The 18169-nt window shown below is 39.4% G+C and overlaps 1 protein-coding gene across 2 annotated transcripts in view; it reads right to left on the bottom strand.

Annotated features, from left to right (window-relative positions):
• LOC131234779 (probable Histone-lysine N-methyltransferase ATXR5) overlaps window positions 1-17459 on the bottom strand; it is a 36433-nt gene extending 18974 nt beyond the window's left edge. Inside the window, exons 1-2 of one of the 2 annotated variants that reach the window (XM_058231734.1) lie at window positions 16744-17459; window positions 16557-16643 (exon numbers count right to left, since the gene is read on the bottom strand). In XM_058231734.1, the coding sequence (XP_058087717.1) occupies window positions 16557-16643; window positions 16744-17107 (451 nt within the window). In that variant the 5' untranslated portion in view covers window positions 17108-17459. The remainder of the gene's footprint in view (window positions 1-16556; window positions 16644-16743) is intronic. The other variant, XM_058231735.1, reaches the window with a different exon arrangement.
• Window positions 17460-18169: the final 710 nt, after the last annotated feature.

Here is an 18169-nt window from a genome sequence, read left to right as displayed (position 1 = left end):
CTCCCTAGATTGCTGCTTCCATTTAATTTATTCTTCCTTGAACCTTTTGCCATATTCAATCAATAGGGATTCCCATCCAAGCACCTCTTCCTCCTCCAAAACTTTACCTTCTTCCATAATATCAAGCATTTGAATTTCTGCCAAAATAGACCCCAATTCTTACTCTCTAGCACCCAAAACTTCGTTCTTCCATACACACGGCTTTCCTTTCATTTTAATTTTGGAAAGATAACAAATCCCAGGTAAGCGTCCACCTTAAGCGAGTACCACCAGTCTTTGACCAAATCCACAAAACCCTACACTTCTAGTTGAGAGGGCTGTTTTCCTATTTCATAGGAAACCAAGATATTCTTTAGAGATTCGCTAAGGGCCTGTTTGATTATGTGGAACCCATGGAAAAGAAAACATTTTCCGCTGATGGGACATTTTCTGTTGTTTGACATGCAAGAAACACCGGATTCCATACAATAATCACTAGCCCTAGCATCAATGACAATTTTGTAGCACAAGATTTGAGGTGACCATCGTGTAATAAAAATAGGATTTCCAATTACAAATCAAACATACCCCTCTTTTTGGAATCCGATGGTGAGTACTGCTGGAAAAGGTAATAATTAACCCCACGTTTTCTTTTTCTTTCTTATCCACGCAATCAAACAGGCCCAATGCTAAGGTTAAGAAGTTATTTGGTGAGGTGTTTAGACAAATCAAAGCCTACAAATAGGCCAACAGCCACATACTATCTTTTTAGGGCGGAAGGTATATTGATGACGACTATTAGTCAGCTATCCTTGGCCCCAACCTCAAACTAAGACGAGTTCCATCTAGTGACACATGCAACAGCCTATCCCTAGGTAGGATTCCAAGTTATCACCAAGAAGTCTATTATTTTAGTCAGAGCCCTTAGATGACTACTTATCATGATGCATTTTTCTCTCCATGCATTGTTGGAATGATAAAACATATGACAAGTTGCAATCTTTGTGGATAATTAGTTACCATCATATGGTCAACGAAACATGCAGACAAAACGATTAATGCGGGGACATTTTCACACTAGGTTCGAGTGGGGCGGCCTGTTGGATGCAGGGGCACACTCGGGGTGGGCGGCCCGCATAACCCATGGATTTGGGGCCCACGAGAGGGCAGAACCCATCGATTTGGGGCCCACGAGGAGGGTTAGCTGAGAACCCTAACCCATGGATTTAGGGCCCGGGCTATGAGATAAAGGGATTAATTCACCATGCTCTATCAGTTCGAGCTTTTAGAGCAAGTGGTTAATTGTCCTGCATCAAATTAGTATTAAAGTAGGAGGTCTCGTGTTCGAGACTCCTCACCGGGGGTGATTAATATGGGGGCATTTTCACATCGGGCTCGAGTAGGGTGGCCTATGGGATGCAGAGGTACAATCGAGGTAGACGGCCTGCATAACCAATGGATTTGGGGTCGTGTGAGGCGGATGGCTCATGTGAGGTAGAACCCATGGATTTGGGGCCCATGAGGAGGGTTCGGCCGAGTACCTAACCCATGGATTTGGGGCCTGGGCTATGAGATAAAGGGATTAATTCGCCATGCTCTATCAGTTCGAGCTTTTAGAGCAAGTGGTTAATTGTCCTGCATCAGCGATTTTTAATCTGCCTACTGAAATCTCAAATAATGAGAAACTCCATACTGGATAAGCAACTTGATTTGATGCTCATGGTTGAGCATTACAAATATGTTGCGACCAAACCATCTCCTTTTGTTCCCAGTCCAAAAAGTTCCATGGCCACGAAAGATGAATATGATCTCTAGATTCGTGCCAATGATATGAGAAAGTGATACATGCTGGGGTCCATGTCTAATGTGCTCCAGCATCAGCACAAGAAATGATGCAGAACCTTGAGGAAATGTTTGGCAGGCAGCCAAAGGCACAAAGGAAGCTCATAGCAATGAAGTTCCTTGCAACTAAAATGGTGAAATGACTCCTGCAAGGAATCACATGCTTGAAATGATGGCTCTCATCTACAAAATGGAAATCCTTCGAGTTAACATTAACACCGGGACACAGATAGACATGATCGTGAATTATCTCCCAAAGGTTTTTAAACCTTTTGTCTTGAATTACATGATGCAGAATCCAACTCGACCATGATTCAGTTGCTTGTGCAACTTCAAGTGGCTGAATCAGGACCTTACGAGATTATCAAGTCAATCCATGAATCACACCCAAAAGATTATCAAGTCAATCCATGAATCACACCCAAAAATCACCACCAAAGGTAAGCTCAAGAGGAAAAAGAACAAGAGAGGGAAAAGGCAATATAGCCAAGCAGAGGTATTTACCTACTACTTCCAAGGTTGTTGCCAAGAAGAATATCCAGAAAGGTAGATCATCAGGCTGTAAGAAGAAGTTCCATGGCAAGTGTTACCGTTGCGGCAAGACTGGCTATATGAGGAAAAACTGTTGGGACCTTAAGGATAACAAAGAAGAGAAAAAGTTTGGCTCAGTCTCTTATGTTGACTAGATCCCATAAAACATGCGGTGCATAGACTCTAGTGCCACTGCCACCACATGTCTAGTTCTTTGCAGGGTACAGGGAGTTCGGCAAGTTGAGGACATGCGGTTGCACTTGGGCATGGATGCATGGACCAAAGTCATTGAAGTCAGCATATTCAAGCTTAGACTAGTAGATGGTGGCCTATAAGTTTTGAAAAATTGTCTTTCGCACCAGATGTTAGACCTTGTTTGGTTTTGTTTCTGGATTATCTAAACATGGTTATAATTTTGGAAAAGGTTAATTATTAAACGTCGTGATAAATATATTGCTAGTGTTAATCCAGTTGGTGACCTTTATTCGCTAAATGATTCTATCTGCTTTTCTAGTAAATGTGGAATCAAATGGCTTGATGTTTGCAGAACATGTGATTCTCATAATAATCATTTCCTCTACGAATCTGATATTTAGAAATCGCAGTCTACGGCACAAAAATTGGATTCCACATCATAGAGGCCCCATAAAATAGCTCTCTGTAGCATGGAAATTGAATTTCCACACCCCAAATACCTAGAGAATAAAATAGGGGTGAAAGGCCAGTCTCAGACAGGCTTACACCTTTCTTGGTTCGTTAGGCATGTTTCTAAGGATCGGGTGGGAGCTTTAGATTGAAAATTGGGTGTTTAGTGAGAGATTTTGACTATAAAGTTAGGTGTTAAATGAGCGAAGTGACTAATGAATCTTCACAAAAGTTTAGGAGAACAAGCCAAGAACCTTCAGCTTAATCTAACTAGATTAGATGATCTAGACAATGTTGGGATTTTTAAACGCGGTGGAAAATAGTTTTGAAAATTCCAGATCACACATACGTGCAATATGCCTCTCCTATCCAATTGTCTTTCCAAAAAAGAAAAATAAAATCCCATATAAAGCATTACCCAGTGTTCGAAATATCGGTATCGCGTTACGTATTGCATCCTTGGGATACAGATAAGTATCGGTTATCGCACGGGATATATCGTTTTTATCAGGTAATTTATCGTACTTTTAGAAAAACATGGGGAAATATTGGGAAAATTGGTTGAATTTTTCAATGAAACTTCAGGGATTGTTAAAAAAGAACTTAAATACACACTTTTAAATTATAACATCTCAAAAAAGAAGTGCACATAATAGGTTTTCTTTGTATAGGGTCCTAAGTTATGTGTTGTCTAACTAAACTAATGCAGCCATATTCAAATTGAATGCATAACATTTAGAGTATATGTGATGATCATTTCATCAAACACTCCTAAATACTTCGAAATCAGTCTCAATTCACAGCTAGTTGAAGGGAAATTTCGAAAAAGATTAATATTTTAATAAAAATTAATTAATTTTTAAAATGATTTTTATTTTTCAAAAATTGACAAGGACTTAACAAATCAGTAGATCAGCCCTCATACATGCTTGATTTCATGTTTGGAGTGCAACATTGCAAGCAATTTGGCAGAAATTGGGAAATTTTTTATTTTTTCCCAATTTCCCCCAAATCGGACCACCTACACTCAAATTTCAAAATTAGAGTGTATGTGATGATCATTTCATCAAATACTCCTAAATATTTTGAAATTAGTCTCAATTGACAGAGCGTACAAAAAACGCTACATAACGTGCGGAATAGCGTAAATACGCAGTAGCGTGCGCTACCAGGGCTGTAGCGTATGCTACACATAAGTAGCGTGTAGCGTATATAGCGTACGCCTCAAGACTACCGTAAGAATTTTAAAATAAAAGTCATTTTAGTTAAAAACTTGTTGTTAAATGGTGGTGACTAGCCATCTTTCCTTTTGAGTAGGTGGTGTTAGACTCATATTACAAGACTTTTTTAAAACTTAAAACAATCGTATTAGGGCTTTCGAACAGCCCTATTGCGGTGCCGCAGCAGCCGCAGGTTCCTCATTTTTGAAGCTTTGATTCCAAGATTTCGAAGAGCCCTTTCTCAAATCCGATTTTTGGAGTTCAATCGGAATTACAAGAGCATCATCTTGCTGGAATTTCAGAAGCATTGAAGCCCAAACAAGTGAGAAATCGCGTATCCCTCTTTTCGCAGCCGCGCGGACACGTAACTCCCAAAAATCAATTTTCAGTTGATTAAATCTCTATTCAAGGTATGTTTTAGCCCTTTAATCTTTGTTAATGAGTTTTATTTTTATTTATACTGAAATGTTGTGTTATTTTTTCATTTTTTTCAATTTTTTTTTAATGGAGGTTGTGGTGTCTATGGCATGGATTTGACTCATCCAACCATCACGTGGGACACATGCGTGGGGTCCACTGTAGTGTTCTATGCTACGGCCCACGTGTGGGGGTCCTCTGTGGTGTTTTATGCCATGACCCACATGCGCGGCCATGGCCCACATGCGTGGGGTCCACTGTGGTGTGTGTATGGCATGGCCCACATGTGTGGGGACCATTGTGGTGTGTGTATGGCATGGCCCACATGCGCGGGTCCACTATGGTGTGTATGGCATGGCCCACATGCGTGGGGTCCACTGTAATGCATGTTTTTTTTTTGAAGAGAGTGACTTTTATATATTTTTCTTTTTTCTTACTATTTAATATTTATCATATATATATATATATAAATTTAAAAATAGAAGTATTGTGTAGCTTACGCTACACGCTACGCTATTTCGCTACACGCTATGGAGGGTTGAACGCTACGCAACACGCTACCGCTATTTAAAACACTGGTATGTACTAATATTTCATAAACATCTGAAGGAAAATTCGGAAAAAAAAAAATTGGAGAACCAATGGATATCGAAATCAAGGCTCCAACTCCATGATTTTTCATGCAAAACATGAAGAACCAATGGATTTGTAACCATTTTACATGGATTGAACATAATTTCAACAACAACAACAACAACAAAAAAAAAAAAAACAAAAACAAAAACAAAAACAAAAAACAAAAAAACAAAAAAAAACCCGGATCGGAAATTGAAAATGCTCACCGGATCAAACATGTGGGATATATCGCCACTACCTGTGCGTTTCATATCGCACGGGTGGGATACAAGATATATCGTGGGATATATCAGCCGATATCGTCGATATTTAAAACATTGGGATTACCTTGATCATGCCGCTAAAAAACCATCGAATTGTCAATGCCTTTCATTTAAATCAAAAGGTCTCTCCCAAATTCATCCCAAATGGAGGAGAACAATGACAGCTAAACACATTAGCCCTTGGAGCAGGGCCAAGGGAGACATAAAGAACCATCGAAGGCAAACCCCACACATGTGAACGTGTGATGGAAAGAGGGAAGGAGAACAGAATTCTCTCTCCTCTCTCTGCAAGTGACGCCGTAAGGGATGGGACGTCCAAGGCTCTCCTATTGTTGCCTTCTCCCTCTAAGATAGAATCTATAAATAAGGAGTGAAGATTTCAAGGAGACACTAGTTATGATACTCTATCACCCTACAGTCTTCCATATACCCTACTACATTGGAAGTTTGTGATCTTATCTCACCATGTATCCAATATCTAATCCGATCCCTCCATTGTCATAACCATCCACTATTGATCCAATACCCATGTGAAACAAGTGGTGGACCCCATATCAAAATCATCATGGGGTCATTAAGTGCAATAAAAACCATTTTAACCGTTGAAACAAAAGTTTGATGGTTGAAAACATTTATAAAACCTTTTAAAACCGTGTTGGACTAAGTGGAAAAACCACTTGAGGAATGTTTGATCTTAAAATCTAAGCCATAGGATGTTCCTAAGAAACTAGTGGAACCCTTGTTGGTCGATGTGAGCCTCAATCAGACCTTAACGTGTGCACCCAGCTACACCCTCTTTTGTTGGCCACATGATGACCTCCTAAAGCGAATCAAAACACATGTAATCAAGACCTTGAACTCCTCATATATCCTCAGGTCTAAGGACTAATCAAATCTAGTACATCCTCAAGTTGATCGCAGTCCAAGCATGATGGGCCTCTCAATCTAGAGGTTTGAACTTAGTCCTCCAATGAAAGTGACCAACAAGTCCAAAACTAGAAGGTTATTCCCATCAGTGTTCGAAATATCGGCATCGCGTTACGTATCACATCCTTGGGATACAGATAAGTATCGGTTATCGCATGGGATATATCGTTTTTATCAGGTAATTTATCTTACTTTTGGGGAAACATGGGGAAATATTGGGAAAAATGGTTGAATTTTTCAATGAAACTTCAGGGATTGTTTTTTCAAAAAAAAAAACTTAATACACTTTTAAATCATAACATCTCAAAAAAGAAGTGCACATAATAGGTTTTCTTCGTATAGGGTCCTAAGTTATGCGTTGTCTAACTAAACTAATGCAGCCATATTCAAATTGAATGCATAACATTTAGAGTATATGTGATGATCATTTCATCAAACACCCCTAAATACTTCGAAATTAGTCTTAATTCACAGCTAGTTGAAGGGAAATTTCGAAAAAGATTAATATTTAAATTAAAAAATAATAATTTTAAAAATGATTTTTATTTTTCAAAAATTGACAAGGACTTAACAAATCAGTAGATCAGCCCTCATACATGCTTGATTTCATGTTTGGAGTGCAACATTGCAAGCAATTTGGCAAATTTTGGGAAATTTTTATATTTTTTTTCCCAATTTTCCCCAAATCGGACCACCTATACTCAAATTTCAGAATTAGAGTGTATGTAATGATCATTTCATCAAATACTCCTAAATATTTTGAAATTAGTCTCAATTGATAGTTGGTTGAAGGAAAATTTCGGGGGAAAAAAAAAACATGGAGAAGATGGAGAACCAATGGATATCGAAATCAAGGCTCCAACTCCATGATTTTTCATGCAAAACATGAAGAACCAATGGATTTGTAACCATTTTACACCGATTGAACATAATCTCAACAAAGAAAAAACGGATCAGAAATTGAAAATAATCACCGGATCAAACATGTGGGATATATCGCCACTACCTGTGCGTTTCGTATCGCACGGGTGGGATACAAGATATATCATGGAATATATCGGCTAATATCGACGATATTTAAAACATTGATTCCCATAGCACACTCACACTCCTATGTGGGGTAGAATAAGGTACACCAACTCATCGTCACACTCAACGATGAAGACCTTCCATCGTGACTCATCTTCAATCCCCTCACACAAGATGACCACATAATAACAACAATAGTAGTAACCACAGGTCGGTCCTATAGCTTGCTAGGTGATCATGGAACAACGAAGTGTTGAGATCCATGGCCCACAACTCTTTCGTCAGTGACCTTTGTGTTCAATCTCATATTCCCAAGGGCAACCACAGGAATACCTCTCTTTTATCCCATGTTCATGTATGCTTAAGGTACTTCTACAAATTAACTATGTACTTCTACAAATTAACTATGGCATTTCAATCTATCCATTTACGACACATGGTCATTATAATCTATGGACAAGATCATCAATATCATATCCATGTCATCCATGAATAAAATTCACAACAGTTTTTCGAGGCACAACTCCAGTAAACAACTCGTGCTTAAGTGAGCTCTCTGCAAAGGTTTGGAAGGCTCTAATGGGAGGACATTGTGATCTCTCAAAAGGGCTCTCGTGTTATGGGAGATGGATTTAAGATTAAATTTTGGGAAGATGTATGGCTTGACGGACTGATTGTTTTTCAAAAGCTCTATCCTACCTCCTCCGACCATATGGAACTTACATCCTCATACTTTGGCATGTTGAGGGAGGTGATGACATGCTTCGCCTCATACCACAAAAATGGCATATGGAAAAATTAAGGGTTTTGTCAAGCTCCAAGATCACGTGTGAACTCCAATTAATGATGATAAATGATGATGGAAGGGAAAGATAGGGTCTTTTCTTAGTTGAATACTTCAATGAAATGCTTGGGCAAAACATTATGGATCAATACAATGGCCCACTAATGCAGGGCATTTTCACATCGGGCTTGAGTGGGGTGGCTTGTGGGATGCAGGGGCACACTCGGGGTGGGCAGCCCGCGGAACCCATGAATTTGGGGGGCCGTGTGACGCGGGTGGCTCGTGTGAGGCGGAACCCGTGGATTTGGGGCCCACGAGTGCATAGAACCCATGGATGGGGCCCACAAGGAAGGTTCGACCGAGGACCTAACCCATGGATTTGGGGCATGAGTCATTGGATAAAGGGATTAATTCGTCATGCTCTATCAGTTTGAGCTTTTAGAGCAAGTGGTTAATTGTCCTACAACAAATTGGTATCAGAGGGGGAGGTCTCGTGTTCGCGACTCCTCACCGTGGGTAATTAATGCGGGGAGCATTTTCACACTGGGCTCAAGTGGGGTAGCTTGTGAAATGCAGGGCCACACTCAGGGTGGGCGGCCCGCTGAACCCATGAATTTGGGGCCCACAAGGAGGGTTCGGCCGAGGACCTAACCCATAGATTTGAGGCCTGGGCTATGAGATAAAGGGATTAATTCACCATGCTCTATCAATTCGAGCTTTTAAAGCAAGTGGTTAATTGTCCTGCATCACCCACTTATGGAGGTTGGCACTCTAAGAGTAATCTCTTTTGGATGGTTAGTTACTAAGGAAAAAGTGCTAACCATCGATTGCCATCCAAAGAGGAATATGATTATAATGAATGCATGCTCTATATTCCTCAAGGATGTGGAATCAATGAACCATTTATTCATCAATTGTGAGTTAGCTTTTTTTCTTTTCTTTTTTTCTTTTTTGAAAGGCAACAAAACTTTATTAAGAAGCCACATCAAATTTTGGATCAGTTGGATGGGTTCACATCATCGACATAACATAGCCTCCTCATGCAAAAGAAACTGACAGTAGCAAAGAATCATAAATTAACAATTCAAACAATGTCTCTTTCAAACATCCTTATAGCAGAAGAGACAATTGATTAGAGGATTGTGACTATTAATCTATACTGGAAAAGTTAAGATGCCTAAGTTTTAAAAAGAACCTAAAATTTTCAAATAGCAAACACAATATCCACTAGGAATCAATATTTGCAGTATCGATAATATCGGCCAATATTATCGGTATCATAACTCAGTGATACAAAATGCTACTTCAGTATCAAAAATCCATGATATCGCTAAATGTATCACGTGATATCACGAATATTTATATTGCTACTTTTTCTTTAGCTTTTTTTCCTATGTATCGACGATACATGTTGATATCGACGGATATCGTCAATACCATCAGGAACCAACACTGTGTTGAGAAAAAAACTAAAAAAACCTTCCTTCTTTCCTCTTCTAAACACCTCAAGGGTGGATTTCAGTTCATCCTCATCTTTCGAGAGAAAAATAAAGCTTTCGAACCAGAATCAAGATCAAAGCAAATTAGGGTCGGTTTCGATTCGGTGAATCTTTCGCATTTCGATCATTTTTTCAAATTATTTCAAATCAATGTCAAAAGATTAGAAATGCTTGATTCTTCATGTTTTGCATGTAAATTAAGGATTTGAACCTTCGATTTCGAAATTTGATGGTAGATGGTCCAATTTGAGGAAATTTGGGGAAAAAAATAGAAAATTCTGCAATTTCTCCCAAATTAGTTGCAATCTTACTGCCCAAACACAAAATCAAGCATGATAAAGCCTAATCTACTAATTCATATGGTTTTGGAGATTTTTAGAGTAAAATTATATTTTTAATTAAAAATATTAAAAATATTTTTTTTCGAAATTTCTTTTCTATCAGCGAGACATTGACCACATTTTTAGAGCATTTTAGGGTGTTTGATGATTTTTTAATATAATTAATAAATATTAGAAACTATGGATGATTTTAAGCCACCGCGTAGCTCTATGTGGGTCTGAACCACAGCCACATACATTATTCATATGTATATTTCTAATTTTCTACTTCTTCTTTTGGTTTTGAATGTCTTGCTTGTATTTCCATACATATCTTCTTACATTTATAAATTATATGAATAAACTTTGAATATACTTGCATTAGTCCAGCCAGACAGCACATAGCTTAAGATCCTATACAAAGGAAACCTATTATGTGCACTTATTTTTATAATGTTATGATTTATGTGCACTTGTTTTTGTGATGTTATGATTTAAAAGTGCATTAGTGTATATTTTAACAATCCTTGAAGTACCTTTGAAAAATTCGACAAATTTCCCAATGTTTTCACATGTTTCCCAAAAAGTGTGATAAATTCTGCGATACATCCCAAGTGATAACCGATATGTATCTATATCCCAAGGGTGCGATGCCGATACAGTAAACACTACAATGAATATCTAAAGATTTCATCACAAACAAAGACAATGGACTGGCAAATGGATCAATTAAATGATGAACATATGGATCATTAAATGGATCGAAGACACTTGATAGGATTACATTGAAGCAATATGAACACATTGATCAAAAAGTAGATGGGAACATATAAATCACTCCACAAAGATCGAGGCAGACGATTAAAGATTAAAGTGTGACATAGGGGACAAGACAATGAATTTGATATGCAAGAAGATGGAGAAAGCAACATCGCACAATGATATGAGGTCCCACAAAAAAGTGGCAATCTGATGGGTGAGCCTACATGACCAACTTCCAACAAAGCCTAAAGTGAATCCTACGAAAGGCAGGTCGTGCCTATGGATGCATGGAGAAGAACCTGAATCTGAGTTCTTCCTACTAAATTAAGGCTAGTGGGGGCCAAATTGGGCCATGATAAGATCGTTCATTCGTTAGTCCATTACATGGTGTGTTGTAACGGCCATTACAGGGCTATAAAGACCGTTACATAAACGTAATGGTGGTAACTGTTACACGTTACGGGATCGTAATAGTCGTAATAGAGAAAATGACCCGTAACGGTTGTTACAACACCCATAAAAGCCTGTTACACCCCCCATACAGGCCATAATGGTCCATTACAGGGCCGATACGAGTTTTTTATGATTTTTTTCAATAAAAGAGAGAGGATAGAGAGAGAGAGAGAGAGAGAGAGAGAGAGAGAGAGAGAGACTATGACGGCCATTACGGCCCATACCGCAAAGGTAACGATGGTGGCTGTAACGGCCATTACATATCCAACGTCTACCAAACACATGTTTAAGCCCAAAAAAGGGACTTCTTTTGAGTTTTTTACTGTTTCTAATTTTTTTTATAAAATTAGGACTTCTTTCATAAGCAAGGTGTGCACAGTACATGCCACATTACAATAACTTGCTAAGGTACATGCTATAGTATCACTGCAACACCCGCCACAGTAGCTGCTAAATTGTAGATGCAACATGGCTGGAAAACAAAAGTAATGTTCTTCAAAGAAGGGTTTTTCTCTGGTAGAGGAAGAAAACCCTAAAAACCAACCTCTTGTAACCATATGGTGTAAAATCATCTAACTATTCTTCTCAACTTCTTCCTACAAAACCACCCTACATCAAGACAATTCCAACCATAATACCACAAAAGCCTAATTTGCAAAAAACACATGAGAGCCTTATAAATCCAAGGACTCGAAGTAGTGTCTATAATGTTTTGGAACCATAGGAAATTGTTTTTTGGTTAACTTCACATCCTCGTTACAAATTAATCCCTGTACTTATTCTTTCTGAATGTGTGCGGAATGGGATATCCTCATAAGAGGATTCAGATTAGGGATGTTTGCCAAAGGTAGAAGGTGCGGGTTGTTTCCTTCCAAGAGACAAAGTTTCAAGCTGTCAATGAAAGAATTTTGGATTGTCTAAACTCCAAGGATTGGGTAAAGGTTGGTTTTGTGGGCTCTACAGGGGGGGAATTGTCGTAGCATGGGACACCACTGGGGGAGGGGGGTGTTGGCAACGGCTTTTCAGCCGTTGCTTATTGGGGAATCTCATTTTTAGTGAGAGCCCATTCATAGAAGGCCCATATAGCCTAGTTTTGGAGTGGAGCTCTCGGCATCAGTGGTTCTTCGTGAGATAGCCAAAAGTTTCGATTGGTGCTTCACAGCAGTCCATGGCCCAACACAAGCTAGAAGAAGGGGAGACTTTTGGAATTAGCACGACTCCATGAAAGGTAGGTTTAATCAACCCCTACGAGTGCTTTGGGGAGGTATTTCAACACTACCCATTTTTCTTTTGGAAAGTCCTATGGGGGAGGTATTACCAAAAGCATGACCGACTTTTCGACGTGGGTCAGCTAGCAAAATCTAATTAACTTGCCCACATCAGGAGGAAGGTTTACATGGTTCAATGAACAAGTTGAGCCAATTATATCAAGGTTAGATCAATTTCTTATTTCACCATCGTGGGAGGAGAGGTTCCTGCTTGAGGCCACCCAACCGCTCCCGAAACTAGCGTTGGATCAATGCCTAGTTTTTTTGTCAGTTGATATAGACAATTGGGGTCCTAAACCTTTTCGTTTAGAGCTCGCATGGCTGGAAGTGGAAGCATTTCATGATCTGATTAGGGAATGGTGGAGTTCTTTCGAGGTTAGTGGGATCACAAGATATCAGTTATCTCAAAAGCTCAAATTGTTGAAAAGAAAATCCTTTGTTGGAAAAAGGAGGTGATGGGAGCTCAGGATCATGAACTAGATGAAAATTTAAGTGGAATTTTGGATTTTGATATGAAAGTTGAAGCTACTCTGTTAACACTAAAAGAGAGAACTAAAAGAATAAAGTTGGCTCCAGTCTATCCTAGTAGTCTTATGGAGGAGGAGATTAAGTGGAAGTAATGATCGAGGACCACTTGGTTGAAAGAAGGGGATAAAAACACAAGTTTTTTTCACAACATTGCAAGTGCGAGAGCTAGAAATATCAAAATTGGTAGTTTGGTAGTGGGGGAAAGAAAGGTTGATAAGAAAGGCATGTGAAGTGGTGGTAAACTATTACAAGAATCTCCTTTCAGATGCAGGTTGGAAGCTCCCCACTCTAGATTATCAAAGCTTTAATAGCAGAGGATGATTCACTCAATCTAGAGAAGCTTTTCTCAGATTAGTGAAGTTAAAAGCAGCAGTAGACTCTTTAGGAAGGGAAAAAAAGGCTCCAGGGCTGCATAGCTTCCCAATAGCTTTCTATCAGGTGTTCAAGGAGGTGGTAAAAGGTGATCTAATGGACATCATGGCAAAGTTCTATGAGAGGGGACATTTGTCTTCAGCCATGGGCACTTCTTTCATTATGATCATCCCCAAGGTCTCAAGTGTGGATTATCAAAGGATTTTAGGCCCATCAATTTAATCGGGGGCCCTTATAAGATCCTTGCTAAGATCCTAGCAAATTGGTTTAGAGCTATGCTGAACTCCATCATTTTCAAAACTCAAGGCACTTTTATTGAGGGAAGACAGCTGCTTAGATAGTGCTCTAATAGCTAACGAGTGCATTGATTCGTCGTTCAAGGAATGCTCTAGTGGAGTGATTTGTAAGCTTGATATTGAGAAGGCTTACGATCACATCAACTGAGAGTTCTTGGAGTATTGTTGCGCAGAAGGGGATGTGGTTCGAAATGGATTAGATGGATGGGAGAATTTGTCCAATTAACCAATTTTTCGATGTTAGTTAATGGGGCACCCCAAGGTTATTTAAAACCTTCAAGAGGGATTCGACAAGGGGACCCTCCATCTCCTTTCCTATTCATTGTGATTGCACAAGCACTAAGCAAAATGCTTATGAAAGGTCAAGAGGTGGGCATTATAATAGTGTTCCAAGTAAGCAAGGATGCTTCTCCTATCTCGCTTTGTAGATGATACTATTTTATTTTGGAATGTGGATGATGATGTGGTTGATAGACTGTAGATGGTGATTCTATGCTTCAAAGTGGTATCAGGCCTCAAAGTCAATATCATCAAATGTGAGATGCTTGGGGTGCACATCTCAAATTGATTTAAAGAGATTAGCAAGGATTTTTGGTTTCCAGGCAGGATCTTTTACCTTAACCTATCTAGATATTCCCCTTTGTATAGGGAAGCTAGTTAAACACCTATATGTAGTAGTGAAAAGATTTGAAAAAAATTACCCAAATGGAAAGGAAGGTATCTCTTTATTGGTGGTCGGATAACTCTAATCGAAGCAGTCTTGTCTATCTTCCACTTTACTTTGTGTCTTTATTCCGATGTTAGATGCTAGTCATAGCCAAGCTGGATAAGTTGCAAAGGGATTTTTAGTGGCAAGGTTCGGAGCAAAAGAATAAGTTTCATCTTTTGGCCTGGAAAGAGTTGTGCAGACCGTATGCGAAAGGGGAGGGGGTTGGAATTAGAGATCTTGAATTGCTGAACTTGGCTATCTTAGGAAAGTGGTTGGTGAGATATGGGACTCTTAGGAAAGTGGTTGGCACGAGGTAATTACGGGCGAATATGTAAGTGAGATTGGCAACTAGACAACCAATGTCTCCTCTCTTTACAAAGCATCTTCAGTTTGGAAAGGCATAGCCTGCATTACTCCGATCATGATTTAAGGAATAGCTTTCATGGTTGGTAATGGGAAAAGGGTTAGATTTTGGGAAGATGCGTGGGTCAGGGAGAGCTCTCTCCAAACTGCTTTTTCCTTTGTGGCACACCTTGCTTTGAAAAACAATACCATGGTGGCCAAGTGTTTCAACGTCATCGGGTCTCAAGTGGTGTGGAATCCACCATGTCGTAGCACTATGCTTGATATAGAAGTAGAAGAGTTTTCAAGACTACTCAGGTGCCTTCAAGATCATGTGTCAATTAGAGGAGAAAGGGATAGATTGTTATGGTCGAAAGATACGACGGGGCAGTTCTCGGTCCAGTCCTTCTACAATCTTCTTAGGAGTAATGAAAAAGAAGACTCTTGTGGACATACTGCTTTTGTGTGGCACTATGGAGCTCCCCCAAAAGTCCAAAAGTACCGGCTTTCGGTTGGCTCGTTGGAAGAGAAAAGGTCCTTATCATTGACAACCTTCAAAAGAGTAGCATGATTCTCAGGAACGTATGCATTATGTGCAAGACATATGCGGAGTGAGCTAATGACCTCTTCGTTCATTGCCCATATGGCAAGCAAATTTGGTGGTCTATTCTTGCTCTGTTTGGTATCTCTTGGTCTATGCCAGAACGCTTAAGGAACTTTTCCTTATCTGGCATGGCGTTTGCTTGGACAAAAGTGTCCAGGATCTTTGGAAGTTGGCCTTGCTAGCCGTTCTTTGGGCCATTTGTGTGTGTGTGTGTGTGTTTTCTAGACAAATCTAAAACGTGCCTCTATTTATTTTATTTTATTCTTTAGGCCATTTGGGGGGAAAGAAATGGTATATGTTTTCGGAACGAGGCTTCTAAAGAAGGGGAAGTTATCCTCAAAAGTCGAGAGTTCTGTTGTTGAATGGGCTTCTTGTATAATTTCATTACAAGACTATTCCTTACTGAGGTTGTAATGCTATGTTTTTTTTGGCGCCCTCTCAATAAAGTGATCAGTTAATCCCCACCAAAATAATAATAATAATAATAATAATAATTAATAAATAAATAATAAAAAAAAGAGGCTCGTTGTAGATTTGTCTAGGTGTAGAAAATCCATTACGGTTGAGTTCATCTCCTTTTTAGTAGAAAATTCAAGTTGGATTGTATCCGGGGGGCAATGGGCAAGTTCACTTGCATGAACCAGAATTGCTTAAGAGGAGATGGCTATCCTCTTAAAGGGGGTGCTTCATATCAGTGCCTTTCAGTCCGATAACAGAAAGACCCACCGAAAACAATATGATATTCATCAAATCTATGGCCTTCCACAGATTGTGGAATAAAAGATGGTCTATGGTTCACATTCAAAGAAGAAAAGTCCATAATACAAAAGGCTAGGATTAATCCATCAATGTGGTTTTGTAGTACTGTGGAACATCCACACAATTGCCTTTCAAATGGAAATGCCGTGCTGCTTGTGTATGGTTAAGCAAACAAACCTGAGATTTCTTCAATGAAGAAATGCACATATATAACAAGCACAATAAATAAACAATTGACAAAAAGAAATCAACAAAAAGTATCTGAAAGTAAATCAAAGAATGGGCGAATGCCATAAAAACAAAGATGAAAATGTATGGTCCAAAAAAAATAATAATAATAATAAATAAACAGAACAAAGAGCACCAATTACCTAGAGGAGAAGTACATTTATCCAAGGCATCCAATCCCCTCTGAATCCGGAAAAAGTCCACAATCTTGGTTTGCAGGAGCGGAAACACTGTTCAATAACATTTCAAAACATCAGCTTATCGCCAAAAATAAACAAACAATGCCGAGTTTTTAACCATTTTAGAAGAAGAAGAAGAAGACGAACCTACTTGTTAACCGTTTCTTCCGAGAGCAATTGGGGCAAAACCAGGACCCTGTAGGGACTCGAACAATGATGGGACGCAAGCAGTACATGTGATATCCCTTATCGCACTTGTCGCAGAGCAGCATCTCCTCAGCTCCATCTCCCGACATGCATTGCTCGCACCTCACGTCGTTGTCGTCGTTCTCATCGTTGCTGCTTTCCTCATCCTCATTCTCCATGACAACAATCGGCGCCGTTTGCATTATCTCCGCCAGTGATTTGTATTTCTTGGAGGGAAACGAATGAGGCGAGCAGAGACAGCGAGGGGCCTCCGTCCGTTTCCTAACAGAGGCGTTGAAGGGGAAGATGTTGGCATCTGAAGGAGACATTGGATTTGGATTTTGAGCAGCTTTTTAAGGTCTCTCTCTTCTCTTCTCTCCTCTTTCTCCTCTCGGGGGATTAAGGCACTGACTTTTCTTTAATGCCAGATTGCAGAAAGAGGGGAGGAGAAATGCCAACGTCCCTCCCCCATCTCGGACGCCCCAAAGCTTTCATCACACACGTGTCTCACCCATCCGACTCGATTGCACGTGTGTCACCATGATCAAGTCCATGGTGTGATATCTGGGATCTCCTGTAAACGGTTATGTTTCCTCAATTATAGAATCGTGAATGACATCCACTCTAAGGCCCCGTAGACGAGTCATGTCGATCTGGTGACGCACGGCGCCCTTTGATGAAGTGGGCTAAGATTTTATATTAGGGTTTGGTTTATTCATGAAAATCATGTCCCACTCAGACACATGCTCTTTTTATATTAAATTTCGTTATATGATTAACATGCTCTTTTTATATTAAACTTCGTTATATGATTAACCGTAGCTGCAAAATTTTTCATAACTACAAGTGCGAAGAAGCATGTCCGTGCGTGCATTGGGCCACCTTATATATGGGTAACCAAACAGTTACACAGTCGGTCCACCTTATACGTAGGTGACCTAACACTCACCCACTCACCTTACACAAAATGCTGGAAAATCCATGATTATGATTTAGACTTTGATATGACTTTAAAATCAGAACTAGAACTCGTTCATTATATTTGTTAGAGTACGGTGATGTTGGGCTTATGATCGTAATTTTTTCAAAATTTTCCCATTCTACAAAAATGGTCTTTAACTCCTTCGTTACAAGTCGAATTTGGACAATCTTAAGCTATTTAGAAAGATAAGTCGACAAGCTTTCAAATAAGACTATAATCATTTCATTTAAGAACTATTTGACCTTTTGAAAATAGCCCCAAATTCCAAACCGCAAGTGCGATTGTAATTTTTTTAGTCTTGCATAATCCCATACAAATTATCATAATTCCCTCGTTACAAGTCACATTAGGGTGATCTTAGACTCATTAGAAAGAAAATTCAACGAACTTTCAAATAAAACTTAAATCT

The sequence above is a fragment of the Magnolia sinica genome, chromosome 19 (assembly GCF_029962835.1).
Source record: "Magnolia sinica isolate HGM2019 chromosome 19, MsV1, whole genome shotgun sequence".
NCBI classification, from domain to species: domain Eukaryota; kingdom Viridiplantae; phylum Streptophyta; class Magnoliopsida; order Magnoliales; family Magnoliaceae; genus Magnolia; species Magnolia sinica.
Note: the sequence above shows the minus strand (reverse complement) of the source record. Positions and strands in the feature narration are given on the sequence as shown.